The 19,461-nt window shown below is 46.5% G+C and overlaps 1 protein-coding gene across 9 annotated transcripts in view; it reads left to right on the top strand.

Annotated features, from left to right (window-relative positions):
- GDPD5 (glycerophosphodiester phosphodiesterase domain containing 5) overlaps window positions 1-19,461 on the top strand; it is a 309,687-nt gene that overhangs the window by 94,610 nt on the left and 195,616 nt on the right. For 8 of the 9 annotated variants that reach the window (XR_003093654.1, XM_025202057.1, XM_025202055.1 and 5 more), the window contains one exon: window positions 14,182-14,355. Coding sequence is in view for 8 of the 9 variants with exons in the window: in XM_025202057.1 (XP_025057842.1) it covers window positions 14,239-14,355 (117 nt within the window). In the remaining variant the exon portion in view is untranslated. Of the gene's footprint in view, window positions 1-14,181; window positions 14,356-19,461 lie in introns of those variants that run through there. The other variant, XM_014519147.2, reaches the window with a different exon arrangement.

The raw sequence follows: 19,461 nt of genomic DNA, 5'->3' as shown, positions 1-19,461 counted from the left end.
CTGCCCAGGCAGGGGGTCGGACTCGATCTGTTGAGGTCCCTTCCCACACTATCATCGAGGAATCAAATGGTCTTTTGACCTATTTTGGAATAGTTTACTACAGCTGATTATACTATCATGAAACAACATCTCCCATGAAATTGCTACTGCTTTCCTTCCCTTGGGAGACTCTTCACAATTGTATTCTGTGATGGAGAGTAATGGTACAAAAATGTCCGTAGCTAAAACGGAAGAATAAGTAAAGAGTAGCCTATCAGCTGCCCCAAATACGACAAGCATTTTTGTTTTTGGCAAGGCAGAATGAAGGGAACTACTTTTTTCCAGAGTTATGACTGCGTAGAGCAGGGACAGAGCCTAATCTTTAGCTCGCACACCCTCCCATTTCTGCTTAACCAAAAGCTGAAACTGTAGCTGCTGCTGAAATATTGGTCTCCATGGGCAGATCTAGGGTTTTGAAAAGAGCTATAAACGGACTGCAGGTCTGTGAAATAGGAGGATAGAGACCAGCAAATCAGCTTCCATGCTTAAGACGCACACTCCTTCCAAGTTAGTTTTGGAGGCTTATTTTTGGGAAAGGCTCCATGCCGCGTGCAGATAAATTATGGTATTTGTCTGCAGGGTGGATTTGATTTACATCAAATCGATTTTAAATCACTGGTCAGGAAGCCTCGATTTAATCATTGTTTTCTACAAAAAGTGCGTTCTTGTTGTTTGATATCCTCTATTCATTTAACTTCTTGAAACTTTGCACTCTGAGAGAGGTAAAGGCTTGACTGTATACACACCCTTGCAGAGAGACGCGAGGGCTGATGGGTAGGTAATCAGCTCTGTCATCTCTCATCCCCATATACTGCTGTTTACAAGGATGTTATCTCTGGAGACACAAATCCACAGTTTGAGAACTGAAACTAAGCATCACAGAGATGCTTAATGGGATTTTCTAGACCAGGGATGGGCAAAATATGGCCTGGGGGCTGGATCCAGCATGTGGAGGGCCTTTGTCTGGCCCTCGGCAGGTCCCTTGGTCCTGCCTAGCCCAGGCACCGTCTGGTGGCATTGCATCCTGCTGTCCCTGGGCATGCAGTGGAAGTGAGACAGCTCCGCAGCGGGACTGCCTTTCTAGGTAGCCCAGGTGGCAGCAGTTCCTTTCGGCTGCTGCTGGCCCCAGCCCAGTGGTACTGGCAGGGACCCGTGCCACAGCCCCAACCTGACATACCCAGCCTGTCCCCCTTGCCTCTGCTGGTGCTTCCTGCTGCAGCCAGTGGAGCCCATGCTGCACCAGCCTGCCCTGTGACTGTGGCACCATCACCGCCACCTTCAGGCTGCCCAGCAGCTGCTTTGCACTGTCACCACTGCCTCAGTGGTGACAAGGAAGAGCAGCCACTGGGCAGCCCGGAGGCAGTGGTGACGGCACTGGAGATGCAGAGTCTGGAGCAGACGTGGCGTGCACCGGGTTGGGGTTGTGGTGCAGGTCCCTGCCAGTACCACAGGGCTGGGGCCAGCAGCAGTGGCAGCTGGAAGGATCTGCTGCCACCTGTGCTGCTTAGAAAGGTAGTCCCCACAGCCCCCCACAAACTATCTTTTTATATAGGTTTGTTTTTTTGTTTTTTTTTTTAAAGCACCTTAACAAAAAATTAGATTAGATCCAAAAAATCTGATTGAAAAAAAATCATTAAAAAAAAAAAAAAAAAAGTTATTTTTTATCCATCCTGTTTGTCCGTGATGAAGACCCCCACTAGATGTTACAGGTATTGTGCAATTAACAGGTTAATTGTGCAATTACCTGGAGATCAGCTACAAATGCGAAGTAACTAGCACACAATACAAACTCCAACCAGCTATAAAGTTAGATCTTGAAAATGTGTATTAACTTTATAGCTGGTTGCTATCTGACTTTGGTTTGCACGTGTAGCCGGGTCTTCCCTGCAGCTGGGAGCCATGTCAGTTGATGGGGCTCCCATACACAGGGTTCACCATGCCCAGCGTGAGACCCCAGAGCCCAGCAGCTGCTATCCTGAGGGTCTGTGGGTTTCCTGCACCCCCCAAGCCCTAGGGATTGCAAGGAGCCAGGATCCCCAGGGCCCAGGGGTTTCCCACACCTCCAAGACCCAGGGATTGTGGCACAATCCCTAGGGCTTGGGAATGTAGGAAACTCCTGGATCCTGGGGATTGCAGCTATGATGGCCCCTAGGGCTCCAAGGTACAAGAAACCCCCGAGGCTGGAGGATCATGGTGCAAGGGATTCAGGTCCCCGATAGACCATCCTTTTGAATGGATCTGTTAAATAGTACACCAGTGGACACAGTACAAACCCAGAGTGGGTACCTGTGATGGCAAGACAGAAGACAAGAAGTTCCTTGCAACCATAGGGCTGTAGTAATCTTAGGTCATTTTTAATGAAACTTAATATAATTTATTTGAAATGCATTTTAAACCTCATTACAGTGCCAACAGGGCGCAAGACCCTTAGAGATGTTCATAGTTATATTTTGAAATGGAAAGTCTGTTCCTGAAGAACTTAATGTCTATGTACATAGTTAGGAAGCACTTAAAGGAAATCCAATCTTTTGCAGTATAATTGGAACCTATAATTGAAATGAATACCTCTTAAGAATATCCACAAGGTCAGACTAATGGGCTATCAATAATATTTTCATTTAATCAATGCCAGGCGCTCATTTGCTTAGCAATGCCTTAAGTCGTATTAAGTCTAACTTGTAGTGGAGATGGGGATCTTAAGTCTATATGGAGATTAATGACAAATACCATTCTCATGCGTCATCGGCAGTTCTACTGTGTTTCTTGTCAATGCCAGAAGCAGGGCCTAGCATTCCCCATCATAATCACAGAGATTTCATAGCGTTTTAGGGTCAGAAGGGACCTTGTAGATCATTGAATCCGACCCCTGGCCCTAGGCAGGAGAGAGCGCTGGGGTTAAATAACCCCAGCTAGGCGCCTGTCTAATTTTTTCTTGAACACCTCCAAGGTAAGGGAAAGTGCCACCTGCCTTGGAAGCCCATTCCATATTTTGCCAACCCTCACTGTAAAGAATTTCTTCCTGATATCCAGTCTAAATCTACTCTCCTTTAGTTTGCAACCACTATTTCTAGTAGCCCTGAGGGTTGCCCGGGTAAACAGAGTATCCCCTATTCCCTGCTGACCACCCCCGATGAGTTTGTAGACAGCCACATCATCATCATCATGAAAACCTGATGGCATTCAATACGGAGAAATACAAGGTGCTCCACCTTGCGGGGGCAGGGTGGAGAACACACATTATACTTATAGGCTTGGCAGTGCTATCTATGCTTGCTAGCACCACGACCGAAAGAGACTTGGGGGTCATGATTGACCACAAGATGAATGTGAGCCACCAATGCGATACCGCAGCCAGCAAAGTGAACGCAACTCTGGCTTGCATCTACCGACGCATCTCAAGCAAGACCCAGGATGTCGTCCTCCTGCTGTACTTGGCCTTGGTGAGGCCTCAGCTGGAGTACTGCATCCAGTTTTAGACTCTACAATTCAAGAAGAATTTGGAGAAGCTCGAGAGAGTGCAGAGGAGAGCCACATGCATGATCAGAGGACAAAAGAATAGGCCTTATGATGAGAGGCTGAGAGCCATGGGACTCTTCAGCCTGGAGAAGTGCAGGCTCAGGGGTGACTTGGTGGCCACCTATAGGTATATAAGGGGTGTGCATCAGGATCTGGGGGAATGCATGTTCACCAGAGCGCCCCAAGGGATGACAAGGTCCAATGATTGCAAACTTCTGCAAGACCATTTTAGGCTGGACATAAGGAAAAACTTCTTTACTGTTTGAACCCCCAAGGCCTGGTATAGACTGCTGCCAGAGGGGTGCAAGCACCTACTCTGGATACCTTTAAGAGACATTTGGATGTTTATCTTGCTGGGATCCTTTGACCCTGGATGACTTCCTGCCCTTGGGCAGGAGGCTGGACCTGATGATCTTCCGAGGTCCCTTCCAGCCCTAATGTCTATGAAATCATCATCATCATCAAATATTGTCAGTGCCTCGCAGTCGAGGTTGATTTGTCTTCCATGACCGCTTTATCTGTGGGTCCGAAGACAGCTGATAGCATTAAGCTGTGTATGGTAAAATCTTGCAGGCCAATGAAAGGTTTCCCAAAGGCATTTATTTAAAGGGTGCTTGGGGTCAAGGGTCTCAAATTGGTATCTGTTCAGTTTGAAGTTCTCTGTTTCCATTATCAGCATCTCACCATATGCAGTTTCTTCTGCTCAGGACCCCACCGGGAGGCTTGCAGGGGAATTATGCTGACCACTGCGGGGACGGATGAATAGACAGACAGACAGAGAGGGGAGTCTTACCTGCTGGGGCTCTCCTCACTTGGGTGGCAGCTGCTTCTGCATGGACTCAGGCTGTTGAGGAACACGTAGCACCACGGGGTCCTGGGGGCTGCTCCTGGTGCCCTTTTTGCCCCCCTTCCCCCATCCCTGGAGTCAGGGCTGTTCCTCCCATGGCCAAGCTTCCTAGAGAGGTATTCTCCCATTCCTCTCCGTCTCTTCCCCCTTCCTCCTTCCTACCCCCAAAACACACACTATTGGGCAAGGAGCTTGGGGCTGCAGCTGCCTGGCTCCTATGGCTGGGCTGGCCATTGCAAAGACTCTTGGTGGGGAGGGAGCCTGGTTGGCACCCCCTGGTTGGAACTGGTGCCCTCCTTGCCCTGCGTTAATTATACCACTGCCCCACTGCAGGCCTCAACTCTGATTTGGCTTGTTCTCCTTCCTTTTACAAAGCAGTGGAAGCTTTCAAAATAGCACAGTTTAAAATAGCATTGCTGTCCTACTTTGAGTCATTGTAGTAGTTCCTCCCTGCCAATACCAGCTCTGAGCTGCAGGCCTCCTGGTATTGATTCCCCAGCCGGCACATTATGAGCAGCGGGAGATCACCCAGTTTGAAGTTAAGAGGGTGGATAAAAAATGAAGGAAGGGAAGGAGGATGATGGCGCGGTGTTAAAGAGATACCGTAGGGATAAATCCTTGCTTAAACCTCTCTGTCATTGCTGTGTTGCAAAGATCCAACGTGCATTTCTCCGTGCTTGTGTTACTGTTCTGCTCTATTATAAAATCACAGAAAATGAGGGTTGGAAGGGACCTCAGGAGGTCACATCTACTCCAACCCCCTGCTCTATCTGGACAGTAAAGTCATGGTGCTGTTACCAAACTCCAACTAAGTTGGTTTCATGTCGAGATGGAAACTCGAGCTCCTTTTTAAGATCCTGAGTAATACGTACAAAGCTGCGGTGAGTGAGGAATAATAGAATATAATTACTTTCATTCTGATTTTTTTGCTCATTAACACAGGGACTGGCTCTGCATGTTACAGCATCTAACAGTATACGGCCCCGATCTCAGCTTGGATATCTTGGCACCAAGGTCCTATTTCCAGTAAGAATGAGCATTCCTCCTCTTCCTGGGAAGCCTTCCATTTTATTTGCAATGCAACACCCACATTTTCATGTTGTTTTTGACCTGACAGGTGTCCTTTTATATTTGCGAGACAAGCAAATTATTTTGTTTGATTGGAAGTGATCAGAAAGCACCGTGTTGCCATTTATGTAATGCCTACTGTCTCCCTGTAAAGAAGTGTGTGCGCAAATTATACACCCATAAATCTTCATAAAATGCTGCTGCTGTATTTGTAAAAGTCCCTTTCCTCCCTGGGCGGGCTTGCTGGCAACGAGTTCAGTTATTCAGCAGTAAGATAGTTGTAGCCATTGGCAGATGATGTGCCTTTCAAGTCAAAGTTGACAGGCCATGTGGCTTTTCTGGTGCATGCTGCTAAATTTGAATAACTAATTTGTGTTGTTCTGCTTCCTTCCCCCCCCGGTGTATGTATGTAAGGCTAACCAGCAGAGGTTTGAATCATTCATGGACTGCATCCTCCACGTCAAAGCTGCAGATGTCATGGGAACAGTGACTGTAGGGTGTGCAGGTTTTTAATCCTCTGTCTTTTTAAAATCCATTGCTGGTTATAGGAGGAGTATGCATTTGAGAGATGATCTTGGCACAGCGCAAGTCCTCGGATAGACAGCAGATTGCTGTGGATATTCATCAGCCTGGCTTCCATTAGACAGAATATTGCTTGTTCCCTGTCACTTGTGAACTATGTACGTGGACGCCTGCTTCTTACCTGGTGACGTACACACAGGGGAGATGGGAGAACTTTATCTTAGTAAAACTGCAGTGCGATTGAAATCAAAACCACTTATCTTATTGTGACTTCAGGTTATACAGTTTTTGCATCTGGTTTCATGGCAGTACATTTGTGCTGGCTTTGTTTCATAAACTACTTGGAGCGAATCAAATCTAGATTTTTGTGGCCTGATCCTCCAGGGCACGGCTCCCACTGGAGGAAAGCGTTTCCTTGGAAGTATACAGGTCTGCGTGTCGGGACCATTTGACGTGACCGGTGGATTTGCGAATGCAGAACCATTGCAGGGGACTCCAAGTAGCTGGCAAATGCTGGGAAAAATCATGTAACCAACTTCATGTTCTCTGCCCACCAAACCCCTGGAGAGTGTTGAAGAGTCATGGTCACTTCCTTACTGAAAGATCAAATTAGTTGGTTGATCTGACATGGACTCTGAGATCACAGGAGCTTATGGATCTTTTTACAGTGTGCAACCTCTTTTGGGGATGTGGTCCCACTTGATGCACTACTGCACCTCCTTTGGCTTTGCCACTTTACTTCCAAGATGGGCCTGTCTTCTACACTGTGTCCATCATGTCCACTTTGGTCATAGCTAGTGCTAAAACTAAGTAGAGCCTGCAGTAGAGGGAGAGAGCAGCCCTCAACACAGAGCCGGGAGGGCTGGGACTCTGCAGAGGGGGCCGGTGACCTGCGTCGGAGGAAGGCCAACCCCAGCAGTAGTCTTGTTAAGCTATGATCTGTGCCCTGTGTTTTGGCAGACACCCGTTGCTCCTTTTCCATGCCCTTAGCAGTTGCATAGCATGTAATGTGCCAGCTCTCTGTATCTGCTGATGCAACAGGTTTGGCTCCTGGACTGCTTTTAGGGGTGTAGAGGCAACCAACAGCTGAAGCTGTACTTGGACCTGGCTCCCAAGACAAACCTTGCTCTTGTCAATTGAATGCATGCTGTCCATGTGCTGCAGACACGTGCCCAGGACGTGCGCTACTCCGCAGCACATGGACGGCATGCACGCTTGTTAGTGAGTAAATTGGTGATTCTCAACCAGGGTACATGACACCCCGGGGTGCCTTGAGATCCTTTTGTGGGAGTTGCAGGTTGTCCTAATGTTAGCACTGTTAGGTTTGCAAACATGATTCACTAGATAAGCCTGGAGATTTAAAATAGAAATCCATAGTTGTGGGTTTTTTTAGTTCTTTGCCACAGAAAAACTGTTCTATTCACTGTGTTTAGTCAGAAAACTAAGAGATGGCATTTGGTTTTAGAGTGAAAACTAAGAGATGGCATTTTCCAATGGGTGCTGTGGGTTTTAAAAAGGTTGAAAACCACTGGACTAAAATGAGTTCACTTGTAAAATGAGGATCTCCTGGGTCTGCTGCAGGGAATGATCTTGTGGATCTCTTATTTCTATTGGGCATGGTGAAAGGTGCTTGGATACCAGCCCCAGAAAATGAAGGTATCTGTCAGTTAGAGCTGGGGGAGTGAATGCTCTTTTCGAACAGGCATCAAATTAGCCAGGCAGAGCCTTGGATGAGTCTCAACTCAGATGAAAATTGGGAGGAAGTGAGACTGGGAGTGTGAGTCTTCTTACCTACATGAAATTTTTTTTTGTTTCTGGCCAAATGAAACACTTTGTTCAGCCAAAACCAACCAACCACCCCAAATCAGCTCCATTTTGGGAGGGTATAATGAGCAAAGCAATGGAAATGAAGGGCTAGACTGGTTGTAGCAATTGGATCTGTATCCCAGCAGTTAGGGCATTTAGACAGGATGCAGGAGATACAAGTTTGATTCCTTCCACTGTGTTTAGGGGATTTGAACCCATATTACTCAAGAGTGTCCTAACTATTAGGCAGAACAGTATGCTGGAGGAGTGCTTGCTTTCAGACTTAGTATACTTGGGAGCGGGGACTGAAACTCAGGAGTCCAACTCCTGTGCAGGTGTCATAGGTTGAAGTGTTGTACTGCCTCAAATTGAGTCGCTGATATGGAATAGAAAAGTCTCACGTAAGCCTGAGAGCGACCCTCCCTGGGAATACCTTACCCTATGGTGGGTACGGCACTCTTTCTGGAGGTGTTCATACCTCTCAAGGAGAAGAAGGGATTGAACCTGGGTCTTCCTAAGCAAAGGAGCTAAGCAAATGGCTATTAAGAAGAAGAGGATCCTCAGTCTCCTGGGATTATTTGATTTGGAGAAGAGAAGATTGGCTACGGGACATCTGTGTTTGGAATTTGATAAGTCTTTAAATACCTGGAGTTGGTTATGAAAGATAAGGATGGTGGCTCTGTGGCCAAAAGGGTATCGGATGAGGACAGGTGATCTTAAATTGCAGAGAAGGAAATTTAGTTTTGCATGTTAGCAAGAACTTTTCTTCCTACGAGGGTGGTTAAGCAGTGGAGCAGGCTGCTTAGATGGATGGGTTGTGGACTCTCGATGTTTTCAGGAGCAAGCTAGCCAAATACTTATCTCGGGTAGTTAAGACAGGGGTGATTCTGCATTGAGCAGGGGAGGTTGGCCTTAGATGACCTCCTGAGGTCGCTTTCCATTTTGCTTTTTGGTGATTCTCTGACTCCTCCGTTGTGACAGTTTTCCATTCAAAGCTCTTCCACAAAGTCAGCCTGAGGAAACAAATTGTTCCAGACCAACCAAACCCACATTTCTTTGGCAAAAAAACTATTGACTTTTTTTTTTTTTTTAAACAAACCCTTAGCCTGGCTGTATGATCTCTACAGCACAGCTATGAAAAGACCGCCTCGAAGTGTGAGGACAGCAGCTCTTTCCTACTGAATCCAAAGTTCGCCTGCGGAGAGTTAGCAGCTGCACTGACACCAGAGAGGCCCGTGTTATATTCCCACTGCTAATGGCTTGCTGTAACCCTGTGCACTTCCCCCTTCCCACCCCTTCTCTGTCTTACCCATGTAGGTTGGGAGCTCTTTGGGCTGGGACTGTCTCATGCATGTACACGCGAGCTTCTCAGTTGGGCCACTTAGGCATCACTGCAATTATGGAGACGGGGGGGCCTGGACACAGCTGTTAGACCTATGCAACTTGGACTGGGTTTGTACACTGATGTAAATTATTCCAGGATCTGGAGTTGGCAGGTGACCAGCTACGTGGACAGAGCTTTTTTTCAGTAGGCACTATTTACGGCGCCTTATGCTAGGTGGCAGGGACTGGCGCTACTCCTAAACAATTATGCTGGGATAGCTTGAGACGCACAACACCGACACTGATGCATCTGCCCCATTTCCCTCTCCCTCCCCCTCCACTTCCATCTCGCCAGTTTTTTGTTTCTTGGGGTGGTTTTACACTGGGTTCAAGCAAATAACACTGTTGTAGGACTGTGTCTGCTCCTTTTTACATCTGTGTATGAAGTCTGATTGTACCAGTAATGTTGCATCTCCAAACCTTTAGGATCAAGGCATAAAGATGAGCTGAACTTTTAACTTGAAAGTTTGAGTCCTCATTCCTATTTTAACCAGGGTCTTAGAGGTGAAAACATTTCAGCCTGCACATCCTTGATGCTAAGTATAAACTCTCAGAAAACCTGAGGCTGAAGTGATTCAGTCTTCATGGGTTAGTCTAAGCCAGGCGCGGGCAATTATTTCAGGCGGAGGGCCGCTTACTGAGTTTTGGCAAGCCATCGAGGGCTGCATGACTGGCAGCCAGGGGCAGATAAATATTAACTTTCTAAATTTTTTAGGGGCCCGTGGGCTGGATAGAATGACCTGGTGGGCTGCATCCAGCCCACGGGCTGCATTTTGTCCACCCCTGGTCTAAGCTGTGTAGATTGAACTGATAAGCAAGTGAACAGACATTCACTTTTGATGCTGGAAATGCAGCTATGTGCCTGCAGTGGTCCAGACCTGAAGCCAGGAGGCGCTAGAGCACACCTCTCTGCTTGGCTGGAGCAGGCAGCTCAAAACTGGAGGGGATCTGAACAGAAGTTCAATAAAATGATTTAATTTAAATCAGTTAAGTCTGATACTACATCCATCCAGGTGTCTCTTAAACCAGTTTCGGCCATTTTGAAAACATTTCACATGCGCTGAACTTCTCTTGTGTTACAGAGCTGAGCTGGTTTCTGATCACTTGTACTGGTTTGTGTGTAATGTCTGTCCCTAGCCTGAAAAAAAGGCAAATCCTAAAGTTATGAGGACCAGAAGAAAATCTCTTGTTTATTTTATTCTAAAAGTGCAATTTTTGGCTCCAAGGCACCTGCTGTTGGGGATGAATCGAATTCCTGTTGTTATTCTGGCTTCCACAGCCTGGCGTGTGTTTGACAATGGTGTTGGGAGCAGCCTAGTACAAGTCTCCCCGAGTGCATGGAGCGGGAGGAAAGGCCAGGCAGCTGTCAGGGACTTCTGAATGGAATCAGATGATCAAATGTGCTCATGTTTGGGACACAGCTTGTGCAGATTTGCAATTAAAATGTTCAGTTGAATCTTGGAAAAGAGAGGAATATTTCCTTCCTTATATCAGATGGGTGAAATGATGGGGATTTTGCCATTTCTGCAATGGTTTCTCTCTGTGCTGATGTTCTAGCTGTGGCATACTGTTGTATAACTCTTCCGGTTTCTGTGCAGAATCTCAACTCTGCCTTTTCCCGAGCCTAAAATGAGATGCTATGCCCAGGGGATAACTGTGATCACCTCTTATTTCTGTATTTTGATCAGTCGTGAAATAATTAACAGTGGTGATTTTTTAACACTGACTTTGAAATGAGATAAGTGGCAGCTCGTGCACCTTTCTGAGCTATTTTATAATACAATTTGAAGAACAGCTCATCTTGGGGCTGAGAGCTGGGTCTGTGCCTGCACTAGTCTCTACCCTTAACATTTCAGCATTCATCACTTCTGGTTTAGTTCTACTGTTGGTAGCAACCTTGCCAGTCAATACACGGCCACATCAGGAGGGGCTATGGACCAGTTATGAGACAATGCTTTGTAGACCACTCCTGGTCTCTGTGTGGTGAAGAAATGTGTCTAAGACGTGTCAAACACTGTTCCCAATCTGTTGTGCTCATTAGGTGATTCCAGCTTGGGATGTAAGTGGAGTGGGAGTGACTGGGTGGGGCTGGTTAGTAGAAAGAAGAGGCATATCCAGTGGACCAAGCATAGGTAGGAGAAAGGGGCTGCCTGTCTGTCTTTCTAGATGCCACACATGTAGAATCATAAACCGTGAGGGTTGCAAGGGACCTCAGGAGGTCACATCTAGTCCAACCCCCTGCTCGCCAATTAGATCATCCCAGGCAAGGTTTTGTCTAGCCAGGTCTTAAAAAAACTCCAAGGATGCAGAGTCTACAACCTCTCTGGGTAACCTGTTCCAGTGTTTTACTAACCTCCTAGTGAGAGAGGTTTTCCTAATTTCTAACCTCAACTTCCCTTGCTGCAACTTGAGCCCATTGCTCCTTGTCCTGTCATCTGCCCCCACTGAGAGCAGTCCAGCTCCATCCTCTTTGCAACCCCCTTGCGGGAGATGAAGGTTGCTATTCAATCCCCTCTTGGTCTTCTCTTCTCCGAACTAAATAAGCCCAATTCCCTCAGCTTCTCCTCATACGTCATGTGCCCTGACCCCCTAACCATTTTTGTTGCCCTCTGCTGGACTCTTTCCAATATTTCTATATACTTTCTGTAGTGGGGGGCCCAAAACTGGACACAGGGCTCCAGATGTGGCCTCACCAGTGCTGGATAGAGGGGAGGGATCACTTCCCTTGATCTGCTAGCAATGCTCCTACCAATGCAGCCCAGGATGCTGTTAGCCTTCTTGGCAACCAGGGCACACTGCTGGCTCCTATTCAGCTGATTGCCCACTGTCCCCTGCCAGGTCCTTTTCTGCAGAGCTGCTGCCCAGCCAGTCACCCTCAGCCTGTACCAGCGCATGGGATTGCTCTGTCCTAAGTGCAGGACTTTACACTTGTCCTTATTGAACCTCATGAGATTTCTTTTTGTCCAGTCCTCCAATTTGTCTAGGTCACTCTGAATCCTAGCCCTACCCTCCAGTGTATCTACCGCTCCCCGCAGCCTGACGTTGTCTGCAAACTTGCTGAGGATGCACTCCACCCCATCTTCCAGGTTGATGATGATGACATTGAATAAAACCGGCCCCAGGACTGACCTCAGGAGCACTTCACTTGATACCGGCTGCCAACTAGACGTCGAGCCATTGATTGCTACCCTCTGAGCCTGATGATCCAGCCAGTTTTCTATCCATCCTACAGTCCATTCATTTAATCTGTACTTCCTTAGCTCATTGGTGAGAATGTTGTGGGCATCTGTAACAAAAGCCTTGCTAAAATCAAGGTAGATCATCATGTCTACTGCCCTCCCATATCCACAGAGCCAGTCATCTCTTCCTAGAAGGCAATCAGGTTGGTCAGGCATGACTTGCCCTTGGTGAATCCATGTTGCCTGTCCATAATCACCTTCTTCTCCTCCAAGTGCTTAGAAATGGATTCCTTGAGGATTTGCTCCATGACTTTTCTGGGGCCTGAAGTGAGGCTGAGTGGTCCGTAGTTCCCTGTCTCCTCCTCCTTCCCTTTCTTCAAGATGGGCACTATATTTGCCCTTTCCCAATTGTCCAGGACCTCCCCCAACCCCCACAAGTTTTCAGAGATGATGGCCAGTGGCTCTGCAATCGCATCAGCTAACTCCCTCAGCACCCTTGGGTGCGTCGTGTCTGGTCCCATGGACTTGTACACGTCCAGCTTTTCTAGGTAGTCCCTAATCCATTCTTGCACCTTTGTCAGCGGCTCACCTCCTCCCCAAACTGCTGCTTGGTGCAAAAGTCCGGGAGCTGACCTTACCTGTGGAGACTGAGGTGAAAAAGGCATTGAGCACTTCCACATAATCTGTCACAAGGTTGCCTCCCCCAATCAATAAGGGACCCACGCTTTCCCTGATCTTCCTCTTGTTGCTGCCATATGTGTAGAAACCCTTTTTGTTCCCCTTCACGTCGCTTGCTAGCATGAACTCCAGTTGCACTTTGGCCTTCCTGACTTCATCCCTGCATGCCCGAGCAACACTCTTATACTCCTCCCTAGTTGTTTTTCCAAGTTTCCTCTTCTTTTAAGCTTCGTTTTTGGGTGTTTAGCTCACTAAAGAGTTCCCTACCAAGCCAAGCTGGTCTTCTGCCATACTTGCTAGTCTTCCTGCACATCGGGATGATTTGTTCCTGCACCCTCAATAAGGTTTCTTTAAAATACAGCTCTCTTGGACCCCTTTCCTTCTTGGACTGGGGTGTAGAGGCAACCAACAGCTGAAGCTGTAGTTGGACCTGGCTCCCAAGGCAAACCTTGCTTTTGTCAATTGGGATCTTGCCCATCCTTTCTCCAAGCGAGTCCAAGTCTGCTTTTCTGAAGTCCAGGGTCCTTACTCTGCTGCTCTCCTTCCTTCCTTTCCTCAGGCTCCTGGATGTAATCATTTTGTGATCGCATACATACTACTGCATATGACAGCTCTTTTAAAAACCTTTGTTCTTACCAATGATTTAATTTGCTTAGTGTGGAGAATAAAAGACTGAGGGGGTGGTTTTAATAACAGGTTTCCTATACCTGAAGAGTGATTACAGAGAGGATGGAGATAGGTTTTGCTCTGTGGTTGTCGGGGACATAACTAGGAGCAATGGTTTCAAGCTGCATCCGGGAAAATTTAGGGTGGAGATTTGGATGGACTTCCTGACCCTGAGGCATGCTAGTGAAGTTGGGGGAATGTTTGTCCCTGGAAATTTTCAAGAGCAGGTTGGACAGACACTTGACCGGGATGGTTTGGTTGCAGATAATCCTAATCCTGCCTTGATCTGGGGGCTGGACTAGGTGACCCGAGGAGGTACCCTTCAGCCTGGCTTTCCTATGATCCTAAGGTCTTGTTGGGTAACTTGGCCAAGACACCAGCAGGGATCAAACTAGAGCCCTGGTTTCTAATTGCTCTCTATGTCTATTAAATAGCTTAAATATCTCAATTTCCACTTTTTCTCCTCCCTTCCTATAGGCACTCCTAAGACCTGATGGACTTCTGCTAGCTCGTTCCTGAAGAGCTGGAAAGAGCATGGTTAAACACCAACCGTTGCAGTACTACGAGCCACAGTTATGTTTGTCGTGTCTGACGGGAATCTATGGCTGCCGTTGGAAACGGTACCAGCGGTCACATGACGATACAACAAAGGTTGGTAACTCGTTGTCTGGCCCCTTGCACACCCGTTGTTCATACAAATTTTGAATTGCAGCCAGGCGCTGAGAGTGCGAAGGTTGCCTTGAATGTGAAATTGGACTTGGGTTTAAAAAAAAAAAAATCAAGCTGTTGGATGTCGTGCAGTGCTTGATGTGTCTGAATGGAGGATGGGGTTACTGGCCAGAGCACCTTTGGGATTAGAGAGGTTAAAGGTGCAGTGAACTGAACCCATTGGAGAGTTTTTGACCCCATGGAGCAGGAAATGTGGTGTTTGTTCTTGCCAGTCTTCCAGCCTTATGTATTACACAGACATCGCTGGTTTGTCTTGGCCCCTCATTTTCAATTTGCATATGTTCGTTCCTTTGCATTGAAGGAGACTTTTGTGTTATCATCTATCTTTAATGAATTAAAGACCCTGTGACTGCCTGGAGGCAGCTGTTTTGTCTCTATTATGTCTGACCATGCCAGGGGAATTGCTTCATAACTGGCTGAACTGCATCCTGGTTTCCCTTAAGAACAGGGCGAAACACAAGATTGGCACGCCAAGAGTCCTACCTCTGCTACTGGCTTCCTGAGTGACCTCGGGCAAGTCCTTTCACCTCTCTGCTTTAGCTTCCTTTGCAAAATGAGGACGGTGCTACTGATGTTCTCCATTAGTGACGTGCTTTGGAGAATTAAAAAAAACAAAAAGCCAAGCAGATGAGCTGAGTATTAAGTGGTGGTGATAGTGGAGATGTTAATAGCAAATCCTCATCAGTGGTCTTGGGGCTTGAATTCCTGAGTGCTTTCCTGTTTGTTGGAGCTGCCAGGTGCAAGAATCGGCAGGGCTGAGTGTTTCTGGTGCTGTGTTACGACGGCCTCTGACAGGTTTTCCACTGTCTGCGAGGGAAGGCAGATTGGTGAGGAATCACATGGACTAACCTGGGAAACTGGGGTATCCACGATGGTGGCAATTTCTCCCACTTCATGCAATGTCTAGGTATTTTGGCAGGGTGAATTGGGGTCTTAATTCACCTGCAGAAAGGCCGGTGAGAAATCTGACTGCTTGCACTGCATACATCTCTCTAGTCCATCCTCCGAACACTAGCTAATATATTTGTACCACTTAAATCCCTTACGGTTGCTTTTTTTTTCTCTTTGCTAGCTGATTTTTAGTGTGCATCTCTCTCTCCTCCTCTCAAGCTTGGGACACATTTATTTGTCACAAAAATGCTTCTAGGAGATCATTTTTCTGCAAGCTCCAAGTTTTGCTCCAGTGACTATTAAAAAGCATCTAGTGCACGAGGAGGGATTTGTGTCAATGTTGAGGGCTCTACTTGTCTAGAAGAAAGATGGCGTTAGGTAGAATTACTCTGCTGCGCTGAGAGGCTCTTGCCAAAAGGCTTCCCGTTCTGAATTGCAGCCAGCGTTGAAGTGCAGTTGTGTAACGCGGGGAGGGTAGTAACTCGTGTACTCCATCCACAACCCAAACAGTAGAAACAAGTCTTCGTTATAACTGAAAATTAGTACGCAGGCAGATTTTTGTTTCAGTTTAGCAAGCTGTTGTTCTTTGTGTTAATGCATATGCACAATCCATATTGCTCTGTTTACCTCGGGTGTATTCAGCTATCACTATGGCGGGCATCACCTGTATGCACAGAGTGGTGTCTGACTGCTGGGATTTTCTTTTTGTGTCTGGTTGCATCTCCCTATGTGTGTGTCTCTGTTTAATTACTCACAATTCTTGAAGCAAACCGTGCCAGAACATATATTTTGCTAGCTAAAGATGTAGATGAGTGGCTAGTGCCAACAGTGCTGAGCAAGTCACGCGCTGTGGGCAATGTGATTCTTTGCTCTCCCTGTCAACCTTCAGTTTTAACTATTTAAAGTTGCTACTAGCCATAGAAACTTCGGGTCTAGGGGGCAACATGTTGCCTGCTGGTTCTGCGTTGGTGGCGGCTGATCCGTGTGAAAGAATACTGTCAAATGCCTTGTCTGGCACTGATCTTTTTTACTAAGAAGTGTCATTGGCAGGGTTGAATTGCAAAGCTGTTGATGCGCTAAAGTGTGCGTGTGTACGTACGTATGTGTGCATGTGCACACATGCACAGGTGTGCTGTTGGAAGAAAGCGTAGCAAGAGCATCCTTTAAACACAGGGACCTCAGTCGTTTTTTGAGGTAGGTGGAGAATCCGTAACCTTAACGCCGTTGCAGGGTTGTCCAACTTGGTTCTTCTTTCCACTGAGGTTCATAGCCTCTAGGAACAAGCAAGATGTGGAAGAACCAAGATGCCAACAAAACGAGTAGGCTCATAATCAACATTATGACAAGTTGCGTCCAGTCTTCCTGGGAACGTTGAACAAAAATCCGAGTTGGGAGGCTAAATCCTGGAACGACCAATGTTGCAAAATACGTGCTGTCCCTTCCTGCGCCCCAGATGCTTTTGCTTGGGTCTGAAATTGGAATTTTTTGGTTTTCCCCCTTCAGTTTTATTAGCTCTTCCTCTGTTGAGCAAAGGCAAACAGCTATTGACCCTTGCTCTATCCATGCTTGCCCAATAATCATGTGTCACGGTGCATCGGTGTGCTGCAGAGAATGGATACCACTGCTGACTTACGCTCACAGAGAGCTGGGATTGCAGCCTCCTGCTCTTTAGCCCCCAGAAGAGACTTCTTGAGCTGAAGAAAACTTCAATAGGTTATCGTGGGGATGACAGTATTAGCACTTTCCATTCCACGGACTAACTCTCAGAGAGTGACTAGGATCTGGTCCATCACACCGAACCAAGGTGTTTCCAAACGATGTCAGGAATAGCTAAATAAGGAAGCAACGTATTAGGAGCATTTTGATGCCTTTACTTCTCTGATTATAGTTTGCTCTGCTACTTGACTTTCTGACTTGAATGATCCTACCTGAAATGCAAGTTCCTACTCTACGTGGAGTAAGTGTCCATACTGGAACCTGAATATTTATCCAGGGCGTTTGTAGTTAAGGTGCTTATCGGCTGAATGAACTAAGCCTGAATAGACACTTCTCTCGCTCCCTCCTTAAGGGAGTTACCAGCAATGATCTGGTGTGCTGGGATGCAGCATACTCAGACTTTTTGACTCCACCGGTATTTTGGCAGCGTGCCAGGATGCCAAGGCCTTGCATTTAATTAGGGTGGAAATTTACATATGTTAATTGCCTTGAATAGATGTGCACCCAACCATAATATTTGTCTGTACATGTATCATATTTGCTTGATGAATAAAAATTGCTTGGTAGATTTGTCCTCAGCGGAGCGCTGAAATTGGGGTAGCTTTATTGCTACTTATAGTTGCAAGAAATAGGAGCTGGCAGCTGCTTTCTAAGTGTCCTTTAACATGCCCCTGGCTTTCAGCATAATTCAAAGTGCACCTGATTTACTGACCCTTGCAAAGTGATCATCATTTGAGAAGGTGGGGTAAAGCATCTGACTGCTAATGCCAACTCTCATCTGGGGTTAAATGGTAACCCTGCTGATGTGGGCAATAGACTTCCACCATCATGTTGACCAGGCAATCATTGCACCCTTTGGTTTGCTTGGAAGCCACTGTGGGTTGCTGCAATAGATGCCGAATGAGCCATTTTCCATAGTGGTTGCAAGAGGGAGCATCATCATCAAACGTGGCTTGCTTTGTGGAGCTGCGAGCTGTAAGGCTCGACCTTCAGGATGCCGAACACTCTTGAAATCTGCCGAAGTTTAATGCACGTTGCTGGACTGAGATCCTAGTGAAGTCGGTTTTAAAGGTGTCTTCTTTCTCCCTTGCTGGTTCAAAAAGCATGCAAGCCAAGCTTCCTGTTGCAGGCAAGATTTACATGAAAATGAGAATTTTAATTGTAAGTTTGAGTTTTCAGTAGACAGCCTCCTGGAATTGTAATTATTTCCTACCCTTCACTAACCTTTCTGAAGAAAAGGAAGCCTGCCCATTCTGCACCTGTGAGTTCCTCTCCCCATATTGATTTTTTTTTTTTTTTTTTTTTTGAGCATCTAGTTGCAGCTGCAAAACTCATGTCTCCCTTTTGGCTCAGGCGTGACTTATTTTTTTTCTTGTCCCTAACCTTCTTGAGAGATCCGCTTTCACATTGTCAAATATGAATGTGGTGCTTTAATAAAAGGTATATAAAAAGAAGCCATCTCTCCAGCTTTCTAGCAGCAGAGTCCTTTTTTGGTGTGTTTGGCAGCATGAAATAAGCAGCGATCTAGTGTCAGCTTGCTTGTAAAGCCCCTGAAAAAGTGTTTGGGATGAAGCCCTAATCTCATCAGACCACCCTGCTCCAGTGTTGAGGGATTTGCAGCCCTGGATGCAAAAGAGACCAGTTCAAGCATTTAAGCACAAAGGACAGCTATCTGCCAGATCCCTACCTTCGAAAAAGCAGTTTTCCTAGGTACCCATCGAATAAAGCTATCTAGTTGATGGATTCTTAGCAATTAAACACACCGAGAACAGCCTTTTAAATTGCAGGATATAAATACGATGCTCGAACTGTAGCTTGCAGGCTTTTTGCCTTGCATGACCTGATGCTGAGGATGGTAATTTTATGAAGGCACTTGCTAGCAATGCTGTAGTTTAGTGACTGATATCGCTTCAGCCTTTAAAATCCACACAAGCTGAAATGTTTCAAGATGAAAAGGTCTGCTCCTTCCCTTGTGCTGATATAAGGATAAGGCTCCAATTTATATCAGCGGAGAAGGAGTCAACTGCTTCCGTCGGTGTAGCAGTGAAATGAGAATCGACTGTATTGTTTGGATTTTAAATCAACCCTGCATATAAATCAATGCCATGTTTTCAGGTTCAATTTTAGTAAAAACTGTTTTCCCCTGAATAGACGCCAGTAGTTCCTGATAATGATTTCAACTTGTCCTTACAAAATCCCACAGGAGAATCAAATGACCAAGGAAAGCACCCAAAGGGTTAAAACCCCTGAATGCCAAAATAAAAACTATTGAAAGCAGTTGAGCTGCAGCTTGCTTTTTGTGCATGCAATAAAAACACCTAATACTGAAGTCAAGCCTGTGGGGGGCTCGATTTTATAGGCTGACCCTGCAAATAAGTAGAGCTCAGCCTTTTTAACTTTTTTTTTTGGGGGGGGGGGGGG

Source organism: Alligator sinensis, unplaced genomic scaffold (assembly GCF_000455745.1).
Source record: "Alligator sinensis unplaced genomic scaffold, ASM45574v1 scaffold1008_1, whole genome shotgun sequence".
In the NCBI taxonomy this organism is placed as follows: Eukaryota; Metazoa; Chordata; order Crocodylia; family Alligatoridae; genus Alligator; species Alligator sinensis.
The sequence above is the reverse complement of the archived record's forward strand: the minus strand, read 5'-3'. Positions and strand labels throughout refer to the sequence as shown.